The following is a 15,342-nucleotide window of genomic DNA, read 5'->3' as shown; positions in this document are numbered from 1 at the left end:
GTTAAGACAGGAAACGCATAAACGAAGGTATTAAGTCGAGGCTGCTGGCTGACCGCAAGAGAAGGAATCCGGATTTTTGCAACGCGAACTATTTCGGGAGAAAAGGGATCTGAGGTGTAGCTTTACTGGGATCGAATTGCCTTGTAGCTTAGTTAGCTAACATGCAGATTTAGTGTTTATTTGCACCAACATTTGGATCTGGAGTAGTTAGTCTACGTGCTCTATCAGAATTAATCTTATCACACGTTAATAGAAACGGTCATGTTATTTGTTTCGCCAGCCTAAATTAGCCTAGCAGCCGCCGGCTCCTCTGCGCAGTCGAATGACAAACGGGTCACTTTCATTCGGCGTGGGCACCAACGCGATGCCGGGGATTGATAGTGGCCGCTTCCCAAGTCTAACTTTTAAAGGCTAACGCCGGCAGGACGTGACGGGCCGCTTCAAATGATTGTTGAACGCCGTCGCTTGTTGTATAAGTCGCGACTAAAAGTTAAGAAGCAGCCTTGACGTTCGTGCTGCTCTGTGCTTTCGCTTTGATAAGCCCAGCGACACAACTAGCTAATGCCGGCTAATCTGCTAATTAGCTTGCTCGGTCGTTAGCATGAGATGCAGAGCCCGTAGTGGGTTTCAGGCCGATTGTTTACAGTGCTTGCGTGTATTTTGATGTTATTCATTATCACAGACTTGGAAAGGGCTCATATCCTAAATCAAAAAAGCGCCACTTTTAGTGGTGGGTCATTTGTTTTCGCGTGGCACATCATCATTTCTGTTGCACTCACGAATGACTTTCATAGTTGTGAGAGGTGACACGATACGATAGTGTTTAACCTGCGCGTCGATATCAACGCCAGGCTCGTGAAATCTGGCCGCTTGAAGGCTTGTGCTAGATTGTTTCATTGCAGAGTGTCGTTAAATGTCGTTCAAGAAGATTCTGCATTGTCATTTGGGTGGCAGAGAACCTTTTTCCCCCCTTCTGCAGGAATTAGCTCTGTGCAGACACTAACAGGCATGTGAGTTGTTGACCTGAAGCATAGCGAGACATATCAGCCACTCATTCATGATTGATGACCTTTGAGGAAGCAGACTGTTCCTTAGCCATTTTCCACTACAGCTCAGCCCACGCTGAGCCACCCCGTCTTTGTTATCCTGCTTATTTTGTGGCCTCCTGCGGAGGAATCCTAAGGACTTTATTTTTAAGTCTGACTTAAACCTGGCCAGGGTGAGCGCGGACATGTGAAGAGGCCTGCGTGTAGGCCTGGAGATCGGATCAGGAGCCCCGCACAGAGCACCTTTTGTGTGGACTGAAAGCAGACAAGGAACGAGATGATGGGGATGATAAAAGGCGCCCAGAGACTGTGCTGATTTCCCCACACCGGGACGCAGAGTGTCACAAGGCTGCAGACATGAGCCTCCGCCAGCCCACTTCGACTCTGGACAGGTACGAGCCTCGCATCCCCAGAGATTTACCTCCCGACACCTTGCCGAAAAATGCGGTACTCCCGGCTCAGCCAATTGACGTGCGCTTGTCCCGCGCGAGTCCAGTTTGGACGCTGGAAATACCAGTTAAACACGCTGTTTACGGTGGAAGCGGTAATAAAGCGTCTCCCGCAACACTCAAATCACACCGGCTCACGATTCTAATTGGTTTGCTCGTTCATTTCAGCGTGAGATCAACACCAGCGTGTTTATGGGACCAGAACTTTCCCTCCATGCAGTCATGGCTTGTTATGGGGAATTCTGAAGGTTCTGGTCACCAGTCTCCAGTTTCACTGTTTGTGTTTGTCGCTCGTGTCTTCTGTCGTGACCTTTCACCCCTGTGAGCGCCGGCAGAACTCGCCGCCCTGTTTGTTAGCCTTCATCCGCCACCTCTCTCCTCACCACCCAGCCTTACACTGTGTCCGATGCGCCCTTGTCTTGATCACGTGTCTCTCCTGCTGTCTTCTCATTTCCCTTTGTGCGTGTGTGTCCGCGTGCACGTGCCCACGGCTGTGCCTGTCATGTGACAGCAGGGCAGCCAATAAGAAAAACACCCACCTGTTCAGGTAGGACAGTTGCACAGTGAGAGCATATGACAGGGTTTGGGCATGATGTGAACTTTTGCTCTGTCTTTGTGTCCTTTTACTTCAGGATTGGTTTCTCAGGTTCTGAATGTCTTCTCTCTTTTCTCTGTGCACTTTCTCGGCTTTTGTCCTCCTTTCCCGTCATGCTTTCAGCCCCTTTGCTGCTTGGTGAGTTTTTTTTCCTGTCGAATGCTTTCCCAGTGGCCTCTCACGCACTTTCTCCTTTCAGGGGCTTTTCCGCCGGCGCTGCGGGTCGCTCGGGACTGAGCCGCACAGCCCAGATTTGCATTTCCATTGCCAGTTTATTCCATTTCAGACTCGGCACAGCTCGCCACTAAAAGTCTGCATGTTCCACTTCCACTGTTTCTGGTTCATTTTTGATGGGATTTTTGTGGTTTGAGATTTAGGTTTTCCTCTCGGAGCTTGTTTGATCAGATATCACTTTTTCCCCCTGTTATTTTTCATCGATTTCACTCTAAAAAACAATCGCGACTGCTTTTGGATGACATTGGAATTGCTTTTTAGAGCGATCAGGCAGCTTTGGTGACTAAGATCTTGCTCCTCTGCTAAATTCACGCTGGAAATGGGTTGAATTTTTGGGTATGGTGAGCAGAGTGTGGTGGAAAAACTTGTTCTGCTGTTGTCTTGCTACCATTTGACATTCTGCTAGTCAGTAAAGATGGATCATCCTCACAAGATGCGCATCAAAGCACGAATGATGCCAGCACGTGCATGGAAAAGCCCCTTTATTTTTCCTATTTTTTGCACCTTCTTTGTCTGTTAACTTCCTGTTTTGCTGGTTCATCATCAGAGATTCTCCCTTTTTGCCGCCCCCCCCCTTCCCCCTCAGATCCATTATTTACTGTCATCCTGGTGTGTTTTCCCTTCAGACTCTTACTCACTCCAAACGTTGTTCTTGTACCAAACAGGCTCAGTAGTCTGACCATTGGGGATTCAGAGCGCCGATCTTCTAGTGCCCAGCAGAAGGACCCATCAGCTGACCTCCCAGCAGAGAGCGCGGGTACTTTTAGCGTTTATTTTTAATCGTTAAATCGTTGCTCGTGCCGCTAATGGTTAAAGTGTCCTCCTCTCCCAGGTCCCGGTCTTGTCCAGAGATGTGTGGTCGTGCAGAAGGACCAGCTGGGCTTTGGCTTCACCGTCTGCGGCGAGAGGGTTAAGCTGGTTCAAAATGTCCGACCGGGCGGCGCGGCGGTCAAGGCTGGGGTCCAGGAAGGGGACAGGATCATAAAGGTGACTCGCTCTCACAGACGCCGAACCCGACTCGTTTCGTTGTTTTTTCCGCACCGCTGACAATCCGCTCCCCCGTCTGTTAGGTGAACGGCTCGCTCGTTTCCACCATGTCCCACCAGGAAGTGGTCAAGCTCATCAAATGTCAGTTTCTCCCGAGCGTTTTTGAAAACAAGATTCACTTTGTTTCGGTCCGATTTCAACACGTTTTTTCCTTTGATTCTGTGCTGTAGCGGGACCGTTCGTAGCGCTGACGTTACAAGGGCCGCCTCCTTCCACTGCAGCCTTACCTTTAGAGCCCCTCCCGCCTGACCCCCCACCCAATCAGAAACCACCTCTGAGTGGGGAAGCCCCGCCCTCTCCCCCTCCACCAGTCTCCTCTGGACTGAGCGGCACCCCAACCCAAAGAATCACTGGACCCAAACCACTGCAGGTGAATGGCGCTTTATCAAAAATGACCATTTCCAATGTGTAGATTTTGTGGAGGATTAAAACGTGTATTTGATGTGTGCTTTCAGGACCCAGAAGTACAGAAACATGCGAGTGAGATACTCAGAAAAATGCTGGAGCAGGAGGAGGCCGAGCTGCAGGTACGATCCAGCGGTGACCTTTTATGTCGAACCTGCCTCCATCATTCACAAAACTGCTGTTGACATTGTGCCTCAGAACTTGCTGGGGGAGAGGTTGAAGAACCCCTCGCCGTCCCTGGAGGAGCGCATCGAGCGCGCCAAGAGGAGAGCGCACCAAGTTCGGGTCAAGATCCAGCAAGATCTGGTAAAACGAAGCACCTGCTTTGAAATGCTGTGGCGCGTACGTCCTCCTGATGAGGGAACTGAAAACTCTTCTTTATTTTCTTTCTGCAGGAGGGAGCACGGTCAGAGTTGGTCTCCAGTTATGTCATAGCAGGTAACATTCTTCTGTTTTCTGTATTTTTTCCCCCCAATGGTCTCATCAGAGCTAACGCTAAAAGAGCTTCCGAGTTTAATCACTTGACCCCTTTTCGATAGAAACTACACCGAAATATTTCTACAAGTGCAGCTTGATTAGTACTTTAAAACACTGATAATAACAGGGGAACTAGCATTGAACCTTGCGGTACGCCGCAGGTTGTGCACGCTATGTGAGCGTAATCAGAGCTCTGTTGTTCAGGTCGGCTGTCGGTGGATTCAAGCGAAGGAGACGTGGAGGTAAGCTACGCGCGGTCGTCAGTGACATACATGTGTGCTGGTGTACGACACCAACCCACTCATCCCGCCCCTCCTCCTCCCTCCCACTCCTCCTCCTTCCCCCCCTCCTCCTCCTTCCCCAGGCTTGTGAGAGTCCCCACTCCTCCTCTTCATCGTTCAGGACCCCACAGCACCGACGGCAGAACTCGGACGCGTACACATCAGATTCGGTGAGCTGGACCCCCCCAGTTCCGTTTCCGTTACAGAAACGAGGTCCGGAGCAGTAGTTGCCTATCCGAAGGGTTCATTCACCGCCCTCGACTTTCCTCCATCCATTATTCCCGCCTCATGCCACATGTTAGCGTTTAGCATAAAGGTTAAACCTATGTCTGCTTTCAAAGGGAGGGAAGGCCCAGATCATTGGCCCAGAGGAAGAGGATGAAGACGACTACAGCTACGCCTTCAATGACGTGAGTGGGCATGTTCGCTTAGTTCTGCACCCCCCCGGGGGTTCCCTCAATCCCTACTCATTCATCATTTCCTTCTCCCCTCCCCAAGATGGACGGTCCGTTCCAAGACATCGAGCTGCTGAAGTCACGACCGGCCCACATGACCGTGTTCATGAGATACATCTTCACCCAGCTCTTGGATCCCAACCCTCTGGTTAGTTTTACAACAAAATGGAAGAAATTTTAAGAAATCAGAGACAAATCCCTTTTTTTATCCTTCTTAAGCCAAATATGCACAGGTGGTTTTATATTTGTGGGTTTGTATGTCTTGAACAGCTGTTTTACCTGTCGGTGGAGGCTTATCTGGGCTCCAGCACTAAAGAAGCTCGTGCACTCGCACCTCAGATCTGCTCCCATTTCCTGGACCCGGATGCTGTCAGTACAGACCCGCTCCGTAGATTTCATTTTCAAACAGTCACCTGCAGCTTATTGACATTACAATATCTCCTTTTTGTTGCAGCCACTGAAAATCAAAGTGAGAGAGGAGTACCTGAGCGATATAGGTGCGACCGCAGATGGTTTCTCCTCTTTTCTCACTCACCTCCTAGTTGGAATTGCTGTCAGATGTTTGACTACGCGTCTGTTTTCCCTTCAGAGAGTCGACTTCATGCTCAGGAAGACATCAGAGGACCCCTGTCGGAGCTGCAGCAGCAGGTTCTGCCAGACATCCAGGACCAGATTCAAGACTACAGGTACATTAAAGAAATAAAAGTCCTCCACTGGGAATCAGGAAGTAGACCATGCTGACGATGAAATTTAAATGCGTCCAATTTGTATTTGGCAGGAATAAGCAGATGATGGGTCTGGGCTCCCTGTTCGGGGAAGGAGACTTGCAGCTGCTGGACGGAGACCCGGTGAAAGAGAGACAAGTGGTGGACAGACAGGTCGCCGCACTGTGGGAGATACTGTAAGTCCTCAGCTTCTTCGTGGCTACGAAACTCTTAAAGAGGGCATAAAAAATGAGGGCCAGGCCCAATAAAACTATCACAAAATGAAAAGAGCTGTCATGACAAAGGTCATCACCATGGCTACCAAACCTGTGGAGCACATGACACTTATTTCTTCGGCACACACAGTGGCCAGTTCTGTCACATGACTGCACTGTCACGCTGGCGGCTCTCTAGACGGATTAGCTGTTATTTCTTGCGGAGGAAATTATATGTTTTGTTTTTTTGTGCTCCTCCTGTAGGTCAAAGCATGAAGAGGACAGAAGGTAAGGGAATTGTCTTATCCTGCGAGGAACAAAGAGTAACATCTGCCAGAGCCTTTACCGCCTTCCCCTCCGCGCTCTTTGTCCTCACGTTTCCCTGTGATTGTTGGTCCTCTCTCTCTCCCCCCCGCCCCTCACCCCCCAGCTCTCCTCTGGCGTGGGCCGTGGTCCTCTACCTGCGTCACTCCGGCATCAAGCTGAGAGACTCTAAGGTCTTCCCCGGATTGAGCACAGAGAAGGAGAAGTGGCTGGCGTTCCTCAAGACAAAGAAGGTTTGACCCATTTCAGTATTTTACTTATATCAGCCTTAGCTTAGCTTAGCTTAGCTTAGCTTAGCTTAGCTTAGCTTAGCTTATTTTACTTTGATGGCGCTCCAGCCTGCTCCCACAACTAACACGGCATTGATTTTGTGTCCTCGCGCTTCCCACAATGAAAATATACCGTTTTACCAAGCAGCAGTGATGCACCAGTGTACTTGTGTTGACACTAATGTTTTAGTGCATGAATACATTCATATTAGACTAATAATGATTTATAACGCACTGCCCCCCTCCATCCTGGAGCCATATTACATTACCTTTATTTATGTTCCTCCAGGATATTTACTCACTGCCGCTGCCTTCCTGAGGTTGTTTAGTTCAATCATTGCTGTTAATTATGGCTCAAAATTCTGCTGTTTTCTTGTTCGGGCGTCTCGCCCTTCATGTAATATTTTATCTCTGAGCAAAACCTGCCGGCTTTTATTGTCTTTAACTTCGTCTGTTGACTCTATACCTGCAGCTGCAGCTCTATACCATCTGCTGCTGTTATAAACTCCGCCTTTGCAATGCAATTAAGGCTGAACAGACAAATGCTAATTTATAGTTTTAAAAATAGATGATATTGACAAATATAATATGGACTTTCTCGCTCTCCACAGCTGAGTGGTGCCAAGAAAGAAAAGGATGGAGAAGATAAAAAGAGAAACCCTATCCTGAAGTACATCGGCAAACCCCGAAACACATCCCAGTCCAGTAAATAGAAACACGCACGGATGCACGATGGAGCCCTGATAATCACCACATAATTGATACTTCCCATGCTGACGTCTTCGCTGTTGATTTCTTATCTTTCACCGCTTTATTTTATGATTTTGCAGACGTCAGATTTGATTTGGGGCATTTTTCCTGACATCATTTTCTTTTCCTTTCCGTTTGTTTTGATTTTGTAGCATTCCATGTCCCGTTGTCACCCACCGAAGGTATATTTTTACTTGACGTTTAGTTCTGTTACTCACCAAATGCGCCTCAGCTGTGAAGCATTCTGGTTTATATTGCTTTGTACCGATCATGGTGTGTGTGTGTGCGTGCAGTCCGTTCCGGTAATGTGAGGAACATCATCCAGCAGTTTGAGAATCACACTGAAACGGGAGAGGAGGGAGGCGATGCTGCTGACGCCCAGAGACTCTCCTCCAGCAGCCTGGGAGAGGACAGCATGGACAGGTACCTCCGGCCTTCCCCTGTCTTTAACGCTTTAACGTGCGCGTGTTAATCTTTTGTTCCACACTCGCTGCTGCAGCCCCGCGGTCTCCGTCCGTCTGGCACGTAGCGAGTCGCTGAAGGCGCAGGGAGAGGGTCGGCGGCGGGGCGCCGCTTCAGGGACGGAGTCCGTCCCTCGTTCCCGGAGCGACGTGGACATGGAAGACTGTGGGGAGGAGAGGGAGGGTCCCGTCCTCCGGCCTCTGCAGCACAGCGCCTCGTCATCGGCGTCCAGCAGCTCTGCACGGTAAAGACGCACTCATCCGGAGCGAATTCTCACACTTTATCAGGGATGAACGGAAGCTAGAACCGCTCCCCCAAACATTTCTCCACTAATTAGAGAACCCAAAACTTTCTCACCTGGTGCCGTCTTTCTCTCAAACTCAGGTCTCTAGAGAACCCTACACCCCCATACACCCCTCGGTCTAGACGCAGGTGAGTGTCGGTGTCACCCCTCAGACTAGTGACGGTCAGTCTCGCTAGTCGGGCCGACGTTTTAAATGGACGCAGGGACTCTTTTCCACAAGGGAAATCATCCATAACACGTTTTAAAGCAGCTGTGCTTATTAAAAAGGTCTCTGTGCGTGTCTTTATCTCCACAGGAGCGTAGACTCGCCTCTGGCGCTGCTCCCGGACTCCCCGGCGCTGGAGGAGGAGGTGTGCGACAGTCAGAACTGGCAGGACACCATCTCTCCTCAGTTTCTGGCCACAATCGGCCAAAAGGAAGTGGACCGGCAGGCTGTCATCTACGGTACGTGTCAAATCTCTCAGGAACCACGCGGCCCAGCCCATAAATTCTGAGATCTTCTTCTCCTCTTCCGCACCAGAGCTCTTCACCACCGAGGTCTCACACCTGCGGACCCTGAAGGTCCTGGATCAGGTGTTTTTCCAAAAGATGAGGTCGGTGCTCAACTCCGAGGAGCTGGCCTGCATTTTCCCCAACCTGCCGCAGGTCTACGAGCTCCACGGTCAGTCTCAGACGGACAGAATGTACACATTTACATTTCACAGCCCCTTTATCTCTCTCCTGTTTGCTCAATAAAGTGAGTTGTACTTTGTGTCAACATGTGTTCGGGGGCTGCTGGGTAAATATAGGTCATAAAATGGTAACATGCAACCTCAGCCACTGAGTCAATATTTATTATTTTAATTAAAATATGGAAGTTTGCTCTGCGCTCGCCACGCGAGGCGCTCACGTGTCCCTCCTCTCCTGCATCTGCACTCCTGTCTTTGTGTTGCAGGAAGTCTTTGTGAAGCGATGAGGAAACGAAGAGAGACTCTAGTTGTTCAGGACATCGGGGACATCATGCTGGCGAGGGTGGGTGAACCGGCGCTAATGATTAAAATGGTTTTCCCATTTAAGGACTCGCGTTCACGGAGGAACTTGAGCAGCCGTCAGTGGCTGAATAAAGAGTTGGGTTGTGTGTTTCCAGTTTGAAGGTCAAGCTGGGGAGGAGTTCCAGGAACAAGCGTCGCAGCTCTGCAGCCAGCACTCTCAGGCGGTGGAGCTCATTAAGAACAAAAAACGCAAAGACCCTCGATTTGCACAGATCATCCAGGTACACACACACACACACACACACACACACCCTCCTTAATGTGTTGTGGCTTTGTGCATCACGAGCTTCTGTTACTCGCTCAGGAGTGCGAGGCCAGTCCTCACTGCCGGAGGCTGCAGCTGAAGGACCTGCTGGTGTCGGAGATGCACAGGATCACCAAGTACCCCCTGCTGCTGGACAAAATCATTAAGCACACAGAAGGTGAGAATTTAGGAAATAACTTCCAAATTATGTTGTCAAAGAGGACAAACCTGCAGAGATTGGGGGTAAAAACCTTTTTTCCTCCCTGCAGCTGGTGCACCAGACCTCCCCTTGCTGCAGCGAGCTCAGGCCTGCTGCAGAGGGATCCTGCAGACCATCAACGAAGTTGTCAGGGAGACCGAGCACCGGCAACGGCTGAGCCAATACCAGCGCAGGCTGGACGCTGCCCCGCAGTTCAAGGTGGTCACATGGTCGATTGTGACCCGCCTGCTCCTCAGGTCCATGCTGCGTTTATTGACATTCATCCATCCTTTTTTTTTTACCTTGTCTCACAGAATCTGGACTTGTCCACAAAGAGGATGATTCACGAAGGTCCTCTGACGTGGAAAGTCAGTAAAGATAAGCAGATAGGTAAGAAACACGAGTTAAGAAATCCCCTTTTCCTTAATTATGTTGATAAAAACATTTTTTTTGCATCTTTTCTGGCATAAACTGGGTAATGTTTTTTTTGATCCCTCCATCAGAGATCCAAGCCCTGCTGCTGTCCGACTGCCTGGTCCTCCTCCAGAGAGGCCCAGATGACCGGCTGATGCTGAGGTACCCCTCCCGCTGGCTGGGCGGAGGCGGAACCGGCGGCGGAGACAGCAAGACCTCCTTCAGCCCTCTGGTGAAACTGGACTCCCTGCTGGTTCGCTCCGTCGCCACGGGTAACGTCGCGTTCTCCACAACTTCTTTCCTTTAGAATTCTACCGCCTGATCGCGTTCAAAACGCACGGCCTTTGATTCCAGACAACAAAGCCCTGTACGTGATCAGCACCACCGAGAGGCAGATCTACGAGCTGGTGGCCGGCACGTCGTCCGAGAAAAACACGTCAGTTAGTTTTCCTCCTCCAGGATGGGATGGAATCGTCCTTGCGAGAGTCCCACTAACTCTTGTCTGTTACCACAGCTGGAAGGATTTACTTGAAAAGACGATCTCGGCAGCTGACGGCTCGTCACCGCAGGTCAACCACAGATCCACGCCGACCATGTGAGGATCTGCCTCCACACATCTACAGTTCTGTCGCATTGCTTTTCCTCTTTATGCATTTCTTTATGTTGGGTTTAGTTCCCCCAGCGTGTCCCCAGTGTCAGTCATCAGTCACGTCTATGCAGGTAAAAAAGAAAAATGCAAATGTTTACAGTTTTTCCAAATATCATGAACATTTCTAACAATTCTGGGTTGGTTTGGGCTTTTTTGGGGGGCCAGACAACTCCATAGCAGATCAGTCAGATTCCATGGAGACGCAGTCCACCGACGACGTCCAACCACCTTCCGACGTGCCTGCAGAGCAGTCGGGGACCAACCCAGCCAGCGTGTCTGAGGCCGCGTTGCAGGACGGTGAGAGGACGGCACAGCCCGGGACACCGAAGCAGTCCCCGCTCTGTTCCGTGACATTTTCCGTTTCTCCGCAGTTGAAACCTTGAGGCAGCTGATTCTGCGGGACCTGGAGGAGGAAGGATGGAGCCACGACTCGGACGACACGCCCACCAACGAGGCGGCCAGCGAGAGGAGTCCGCTGTCGGGGACGGTCCTCAGAATCGCCGAGGAAGGCGAGCCTGAGGAAGACGGCCGGCGTCAGGACGAAGAGCCGCCCAGCTTTCAGGTCGTGAGAAAAGGTAGAAAAAAACAGTTGTCTAACGAAAGAACCGAATCTGAAATCTTCAGCAAAAGAAATCACGGCATGGGTTTGACTCTTTTTCTTGGTGTGCTCTCCTCTGCATGTCCCGCCTTCACCAATCTTCTCACATTTCTGCTCTTGACCTTTGGCACACTCTTTATTCTGTGCATAGCTGTGGTTGCGGGTCCTTCTTCTTCTTCTGTCCCTGACGACATCAGTGATGATGTCACCCTCAACTCCCAACAATCATCCAAGGCTAGAGGCGAGCGCGCCGCACAGGGTAACGATAATCAAACTGATCATGACATTCTTCGGTTTACATCCGGATAATTAACAGAGAACATGAACCGCGATCTAAAGCTTCAGGTCGAGTTGGCGTTTCTCACAAATGCCGCCTTTATACTGTCTTTGCTCCAGGAAACACTTTCTACATAGTGTTGCCTACAGAACAGGGTGAGAGCATCACCGATGACCCCCCCACCCCCACCGCCTCAGACTTACAGGAGCCTCTGGAGGAAGTGACGTCACAACAGCCGGACGAGGACACGCCCACGGGAGGCCCTGGCCAATCAGAAGGCAGAGTGGACCAGGTAGAAGACCTGGGCGGGCTGCAGTCCACGCATCAGAGCCACGTCATCCAGAATGTGGACGAGATTTTCCACACGATCGAGGGCTTGATGAGCAAGTTGAGGCAACTGAAGGCGAGTTTGTCGCGCGCTAGCTCAGTGCTACTGAGCCGCTAGCATTGCCCAGATCATTCCCCCTTTTTTTGTGTGTTTTGTGGTCATTATTGTTTTAAATCCTCCACAGGAAATTGAGGAAGCCCACCACAACCTTTTGAAAACCCTCAGCGATCCACCCAACCAAGAGACAGAGGATGGACAGTGTCTCTCGGCGACCGTCTCCAGGACACCGTCTCTGGACCGCGGCTCAATCAACGGTGAGACAGAAAACAAATTTATATATCCATAAAACAATCCAGTAACACCTTCATTCCCATTCAACCCACACAGGCAGAGAGGCCAGCACAACGGAACCCAAGATCCAGTCCACGGGATTCTGACGCGGCTGCAGGGGCGCCCTCGCCGGCTCAGGCTTCGTTGTCAGCACAAAGACATACCCGAACTCAGCCGCTCCTCCCCTAGAAGGACCGGGGCTGTTGCATTATTTATCTTCTGCTTCCTTTTTGTGACTGCAACTTCTGCGCGTTGGCACAGCCTCGGCGTCACGGTACCGAAGGGCGTAAAGTCTGGAGAAAAGCTGACGCGACGGGCGAAGCTGGAAGAGTGGAAAGAGGGAACAAAATCGGGTGTTTTGGGAAGCTGAGGAGCTGTCTGAAGGCAGAAAAGTGTTAAAATGTACAAGCGAGGAAATATCCGAGGGATCCCTCACCCCCGCACTTTACCCACAATGCATCCCCCCTTTTATGTGCTACTCATCAGTGGACGGATCAGGGACTAGAGTTTCCACTGCCCCCCCCCAGGACCTCCTTTCCAATGTTCTAATGGTTGCTTTACACTGATTTCACCCGCCCTCGTGGCCGAAGGACTGTGTTTAATTTAGGTTATTTGAACTGGGTAAGGAAAGCAACACACACATACACACACCAGATCTTTACGCTGTAGCTGAAAAACTACAGTCATTTGGGACATAATCATATTCAGCTAACAGCCTTATTTTAAGCTACAAAAATGGCTGTTCGGGAGTGACATCGATCGTCATATTGTTGGAGGCTTTTTGAGTTTTTAATGTTTTGGGAACACTACTGCGCTGTTAACTACTGAAATGCTGGCAGGTTTCTTCACACAATATCTCAGCGATACTTATGTTGTTGGTTTTTTTTTTTTTAACAAGCTCAGTGGATTCGTAGAGCTGGTCTACTCATATCAGGCAGTTTTAGGTTTGAGAGGTTTTTGTAACTTTTTTCCAATTAATGCCAACTAATCCCTCATTAACTTTGGGCCACGCGTACTTAAGGTTCAAACATCCCAGTAAAGCCTGTATCTCAGCAGTTTGTCATTTTTAAACTCAGAATATTCCTCATCAGCCAAAGCCAAGAAAGGACTGCATCCTACACCAGGTAGAGACTCCTGCACAGAAAAAAGGCATAAAATGTCATTTTACAGGCGTTGATGTGCACAAACCAAGTGAAAACTCTAAGCTCTCAGTTCAGCAGCTCTACAGTTGCAGCATTCAGCAACAGTTTGAGCTAACTCGATGTTTTGGGGGATATTTGCAAAGCTCGTCATTGCTCAAGTAAACAAAACTACTGCTAGCAGATGGTTAGCTTAGCATAAAGTGTTAGAATGGGGGAATATTGATAAGCAAGCGCCACGCATCCGCACTTCAAATGTTCACTGTTATAATGATGACATTGCTGCACGTGAAAGAGTTTGGCACAAAAAGGAAAAATGGGGGGGGGGTAGCATTTTTATAAAACAGGGCTAACAGTAGTAGAACAGAAAAATGCTAACTCTCTACCAGACAGGGCTGAACACTAGCTTTGGGACAGTCACACTCCTTGAAGTATTGCTATATATTTTAGTGTAATTGGATTGTCCCTTTGATGTCCTGACATACGTCATCAAATTGTAATACACAATTAATTTGGCGCACTTTAGAAGGCAGAAAGACACAGACCACCCACTACAACTTATGTATTATCTTTATGCTAAGCTAAGTCATAGCTTAGGTAGCTTCATTTTTCAAAATCTTACAGTTGTTTGAATGCCAGCATGTAAAAAGTTAATGTCCGTGATGTTAAGGAAAGTCACGTTTGAGGCTCCAGAAGCCCGATGCTAAATAAATTGTTAACCGCACTAAACTTGTTTTCCAACAGGCTGAATGGAAAGTATGTCTTTAAAGTTGAAGTGTTTGTATTTTTTTGTTCTTATCAAGCTGGGCTGAGTCACACAGGATTCTTTTATTTGAGCTGGTTTCAAATACTAATTCAGGAGCCCTTGAGTGAACTTCCCAGACTGTTCTGAAACTGACAGTTCACCGCTAATCCAGGACTCTTGGACATTTACACACACTACAAGCCAGCGACCTAGTGATAAAGTTGCTGTATATGAACAAAAGAGTTACATTTCGAGCTACTGATCACCGGGCTGGATGAACGCAGCAGCTTCTGTGGGAACTTGAGGAATTTTTGCGGAGGGTTAAAAAAAAAAAAACAACCTTCAACCAAAGTGAAATCTCTCTTCAGAGGTTGTTTAAGGGACGACACGTTTTCTTTTTAAAGCTCCGGCTGCTTTTCACCCATCTCAGACGCAGAACAACAAAGTTCTGAAGCAACCAAGCCGAGTCTGAGCTGGATTTCTCTTTCTCTTCACATCTTTACTCGCGATTCTTACTGAAACGTTTTTCTTTCTTCTGATTTCTACCTCTTCACCTTCAGTTTGTGTCTTTCTTCTGTTTTTCATACCGACGGCTGTAAAAGAAGAGATAAAAGACAAAAAAATAACACTCTAATTCCATTTTTGTTTTTTTAATCGATGTTGCACAAAAGAACTGCACGGTGCAAACTACTGTATGGATACAGATCTTTAACTATCATCTTGTTTTTATGTGTGTGTTTTTTTAAGAATACATCTTATTCACTTGTAATATAGAGATCAGTCCCACTTGTTTTATATGTTAATTTCCTGTTTGTTTTGTTTCTGTGAAGCCGTGAGGGCTCATATTTGATTTTATTTTTGTAGATATGATTACAAAAAAAAAAGATGTATAAATTATTTTCATCTCCCTTGTTTTTAAGATTCGGTGAGATTGTTTAGCTGCACAGAAGGAAAGAGAAGAGCTCGCGTCTCAGATTCATGTGTTTTGTGAGATTAAAATGAAACTGGATAAAGGAAACGCTGAAGCTGCGAGTGTTTTTGTGTGTGAGGTTTGTAATACGAGTTAAAATAGGAGCTGTTGTCTATTGAGATCAATACATTGATAAATACAGAAAAAGGAGGTGCTGCTCATAGGAGAGCTGCTTTAGGTTTTTAGGATATTTTTGGAAAATTTTAGTTGACGACGAATGTGTTGTTCAAGCTAAAACTCCACTTCTGTTTGTATGATTCCATTGCGGATAAAAACAGTATAAAATGCTTCAGAAAACACCAAGCGATCAAACAATGCCTCAGAATTGAGTGTAACTAGATTTAAGAGGTTTTTTCTGGCGCTGAATGTGCCACTTTGTTGACAACTTGAAAGTTTGTAAA

General features: G+C 48.4%; 1 protein-coding gene across 10 annotated transcripts; it reads left to right on the top strand.

Moving 5' to 3' along the window:
• The first annotated feature begins 15 nt into the window (after positions 1-15).
• arhgef11 (Rho guanine nucleotide exchange factor (GEF) 11) lies at positions 16-14,989 on the top strand. Of its 10 annotated transcripts, none has more exons than XM_057028277.1 (42): positions 16-1,438; positions 2,010-2,042; positions 2,214-2,228; positions 2,990-3,081; positions 3,157-3,311; positions 3,395-3,452; positions 3,542-3,741; positions 3,827-3,898; positions 3,975-4,082; positions 4,172-4,214; positions 4,458-4,495; positions 4,618-4,704; positions 4,876-4,944; positions 5,033-5,137; positions 5,260-5,358; positions 5,444-5,486; positions 5,579-5,675; positions 5,768-5,890; positions 6,173-6,196; positions 6,339-6,465; positions 7,113-7,206; positions 7,404-7,433; positions 7,545-7,674; positions 7,751-7,957; positions 8,098-8,145; positions 8,313-8,461; positions 8,538-8,678; positions 8,952-9,028; positions 9,144-9,269; positions 9,353-9,470; positions 9,562-9,710; positions 9,806-9,881; positions 9,995-10,177; positions 10,260-10,341; positions 10,420-10,500; positions 10,579-10,625; positions 10,720-10,851; positions 10,926-11,129; positions 11,304-11,411; positions 11,549-11,832; positions 11,942-12,071; positions 12,145-14,989. In XM_057028277.1, exons 1-42 carry the CDS (start codon positions 1,404-1,406, stop codon positions 12,192-12,194), a joined length of 4,269 nt encoding a protein of 1,422 aa, XP_056884257.1. In that variant the 5' UTR covers positions 16-1,403; the 3' UTR covers positions 12,195-14,989. The 10 variants fall into 10 exon arrangements, with proteins under 10 accessions (XP_056884257.1, XP_056884256.1, XP_056884263.1 ...); XM_057028276.1 differs by having other exon boundaries at positions 2,007-2,042; XM_057028283.1 differs by lacking the exon at positions 2,010-2,042.
• Positions 14,990-15,342: the final 353 nt, after the last annotated feature.

Source organism: Takifugu flavidus, chromosome 3 (assembly GCF_003711565.1).
Source record: "Takifugu flavidus isolate HTHZ2018 chromosome 3, ASM371156v2, whole genome shotgun sequence".
Taxonomy (NCBI): domain Eukaryota; kingdom Metazoa; phylum Chordata; class Actinopteri; order Tetraodontiformes; family Tetraodontidae; genus Takifugu; species Takifugu flavidus.
The sequence above is the reverse complement of the archived record's forward strand: the minus strand, read 5'-3'. Positions and strand labels throughout refer to the sequence as shown.

Bases quoted from the DNA above. Each gene is read 5' to 3' on its own strand.
- arhgef11 (XM_057028276.1), top strand. From the start codon at position 1,404: ATGAGCCTCCGCCAGCCCACTTCGACTCTGGACAG. The intron at 3,312-3,394 runs GTGACTCGCTCT...CCCGTCTGTTAG, and splicing joins AAGGGGACAGGATCATAAAG to GTGAACGGCTCGCTCGTTTC. The intron at 5,676-5,767 runs GTACATTAAAGA...TGTATTTGGCAG, and splicing joins GACCAGATTCAAGACTACAG to GAATAAGCAGATGATGGGTC.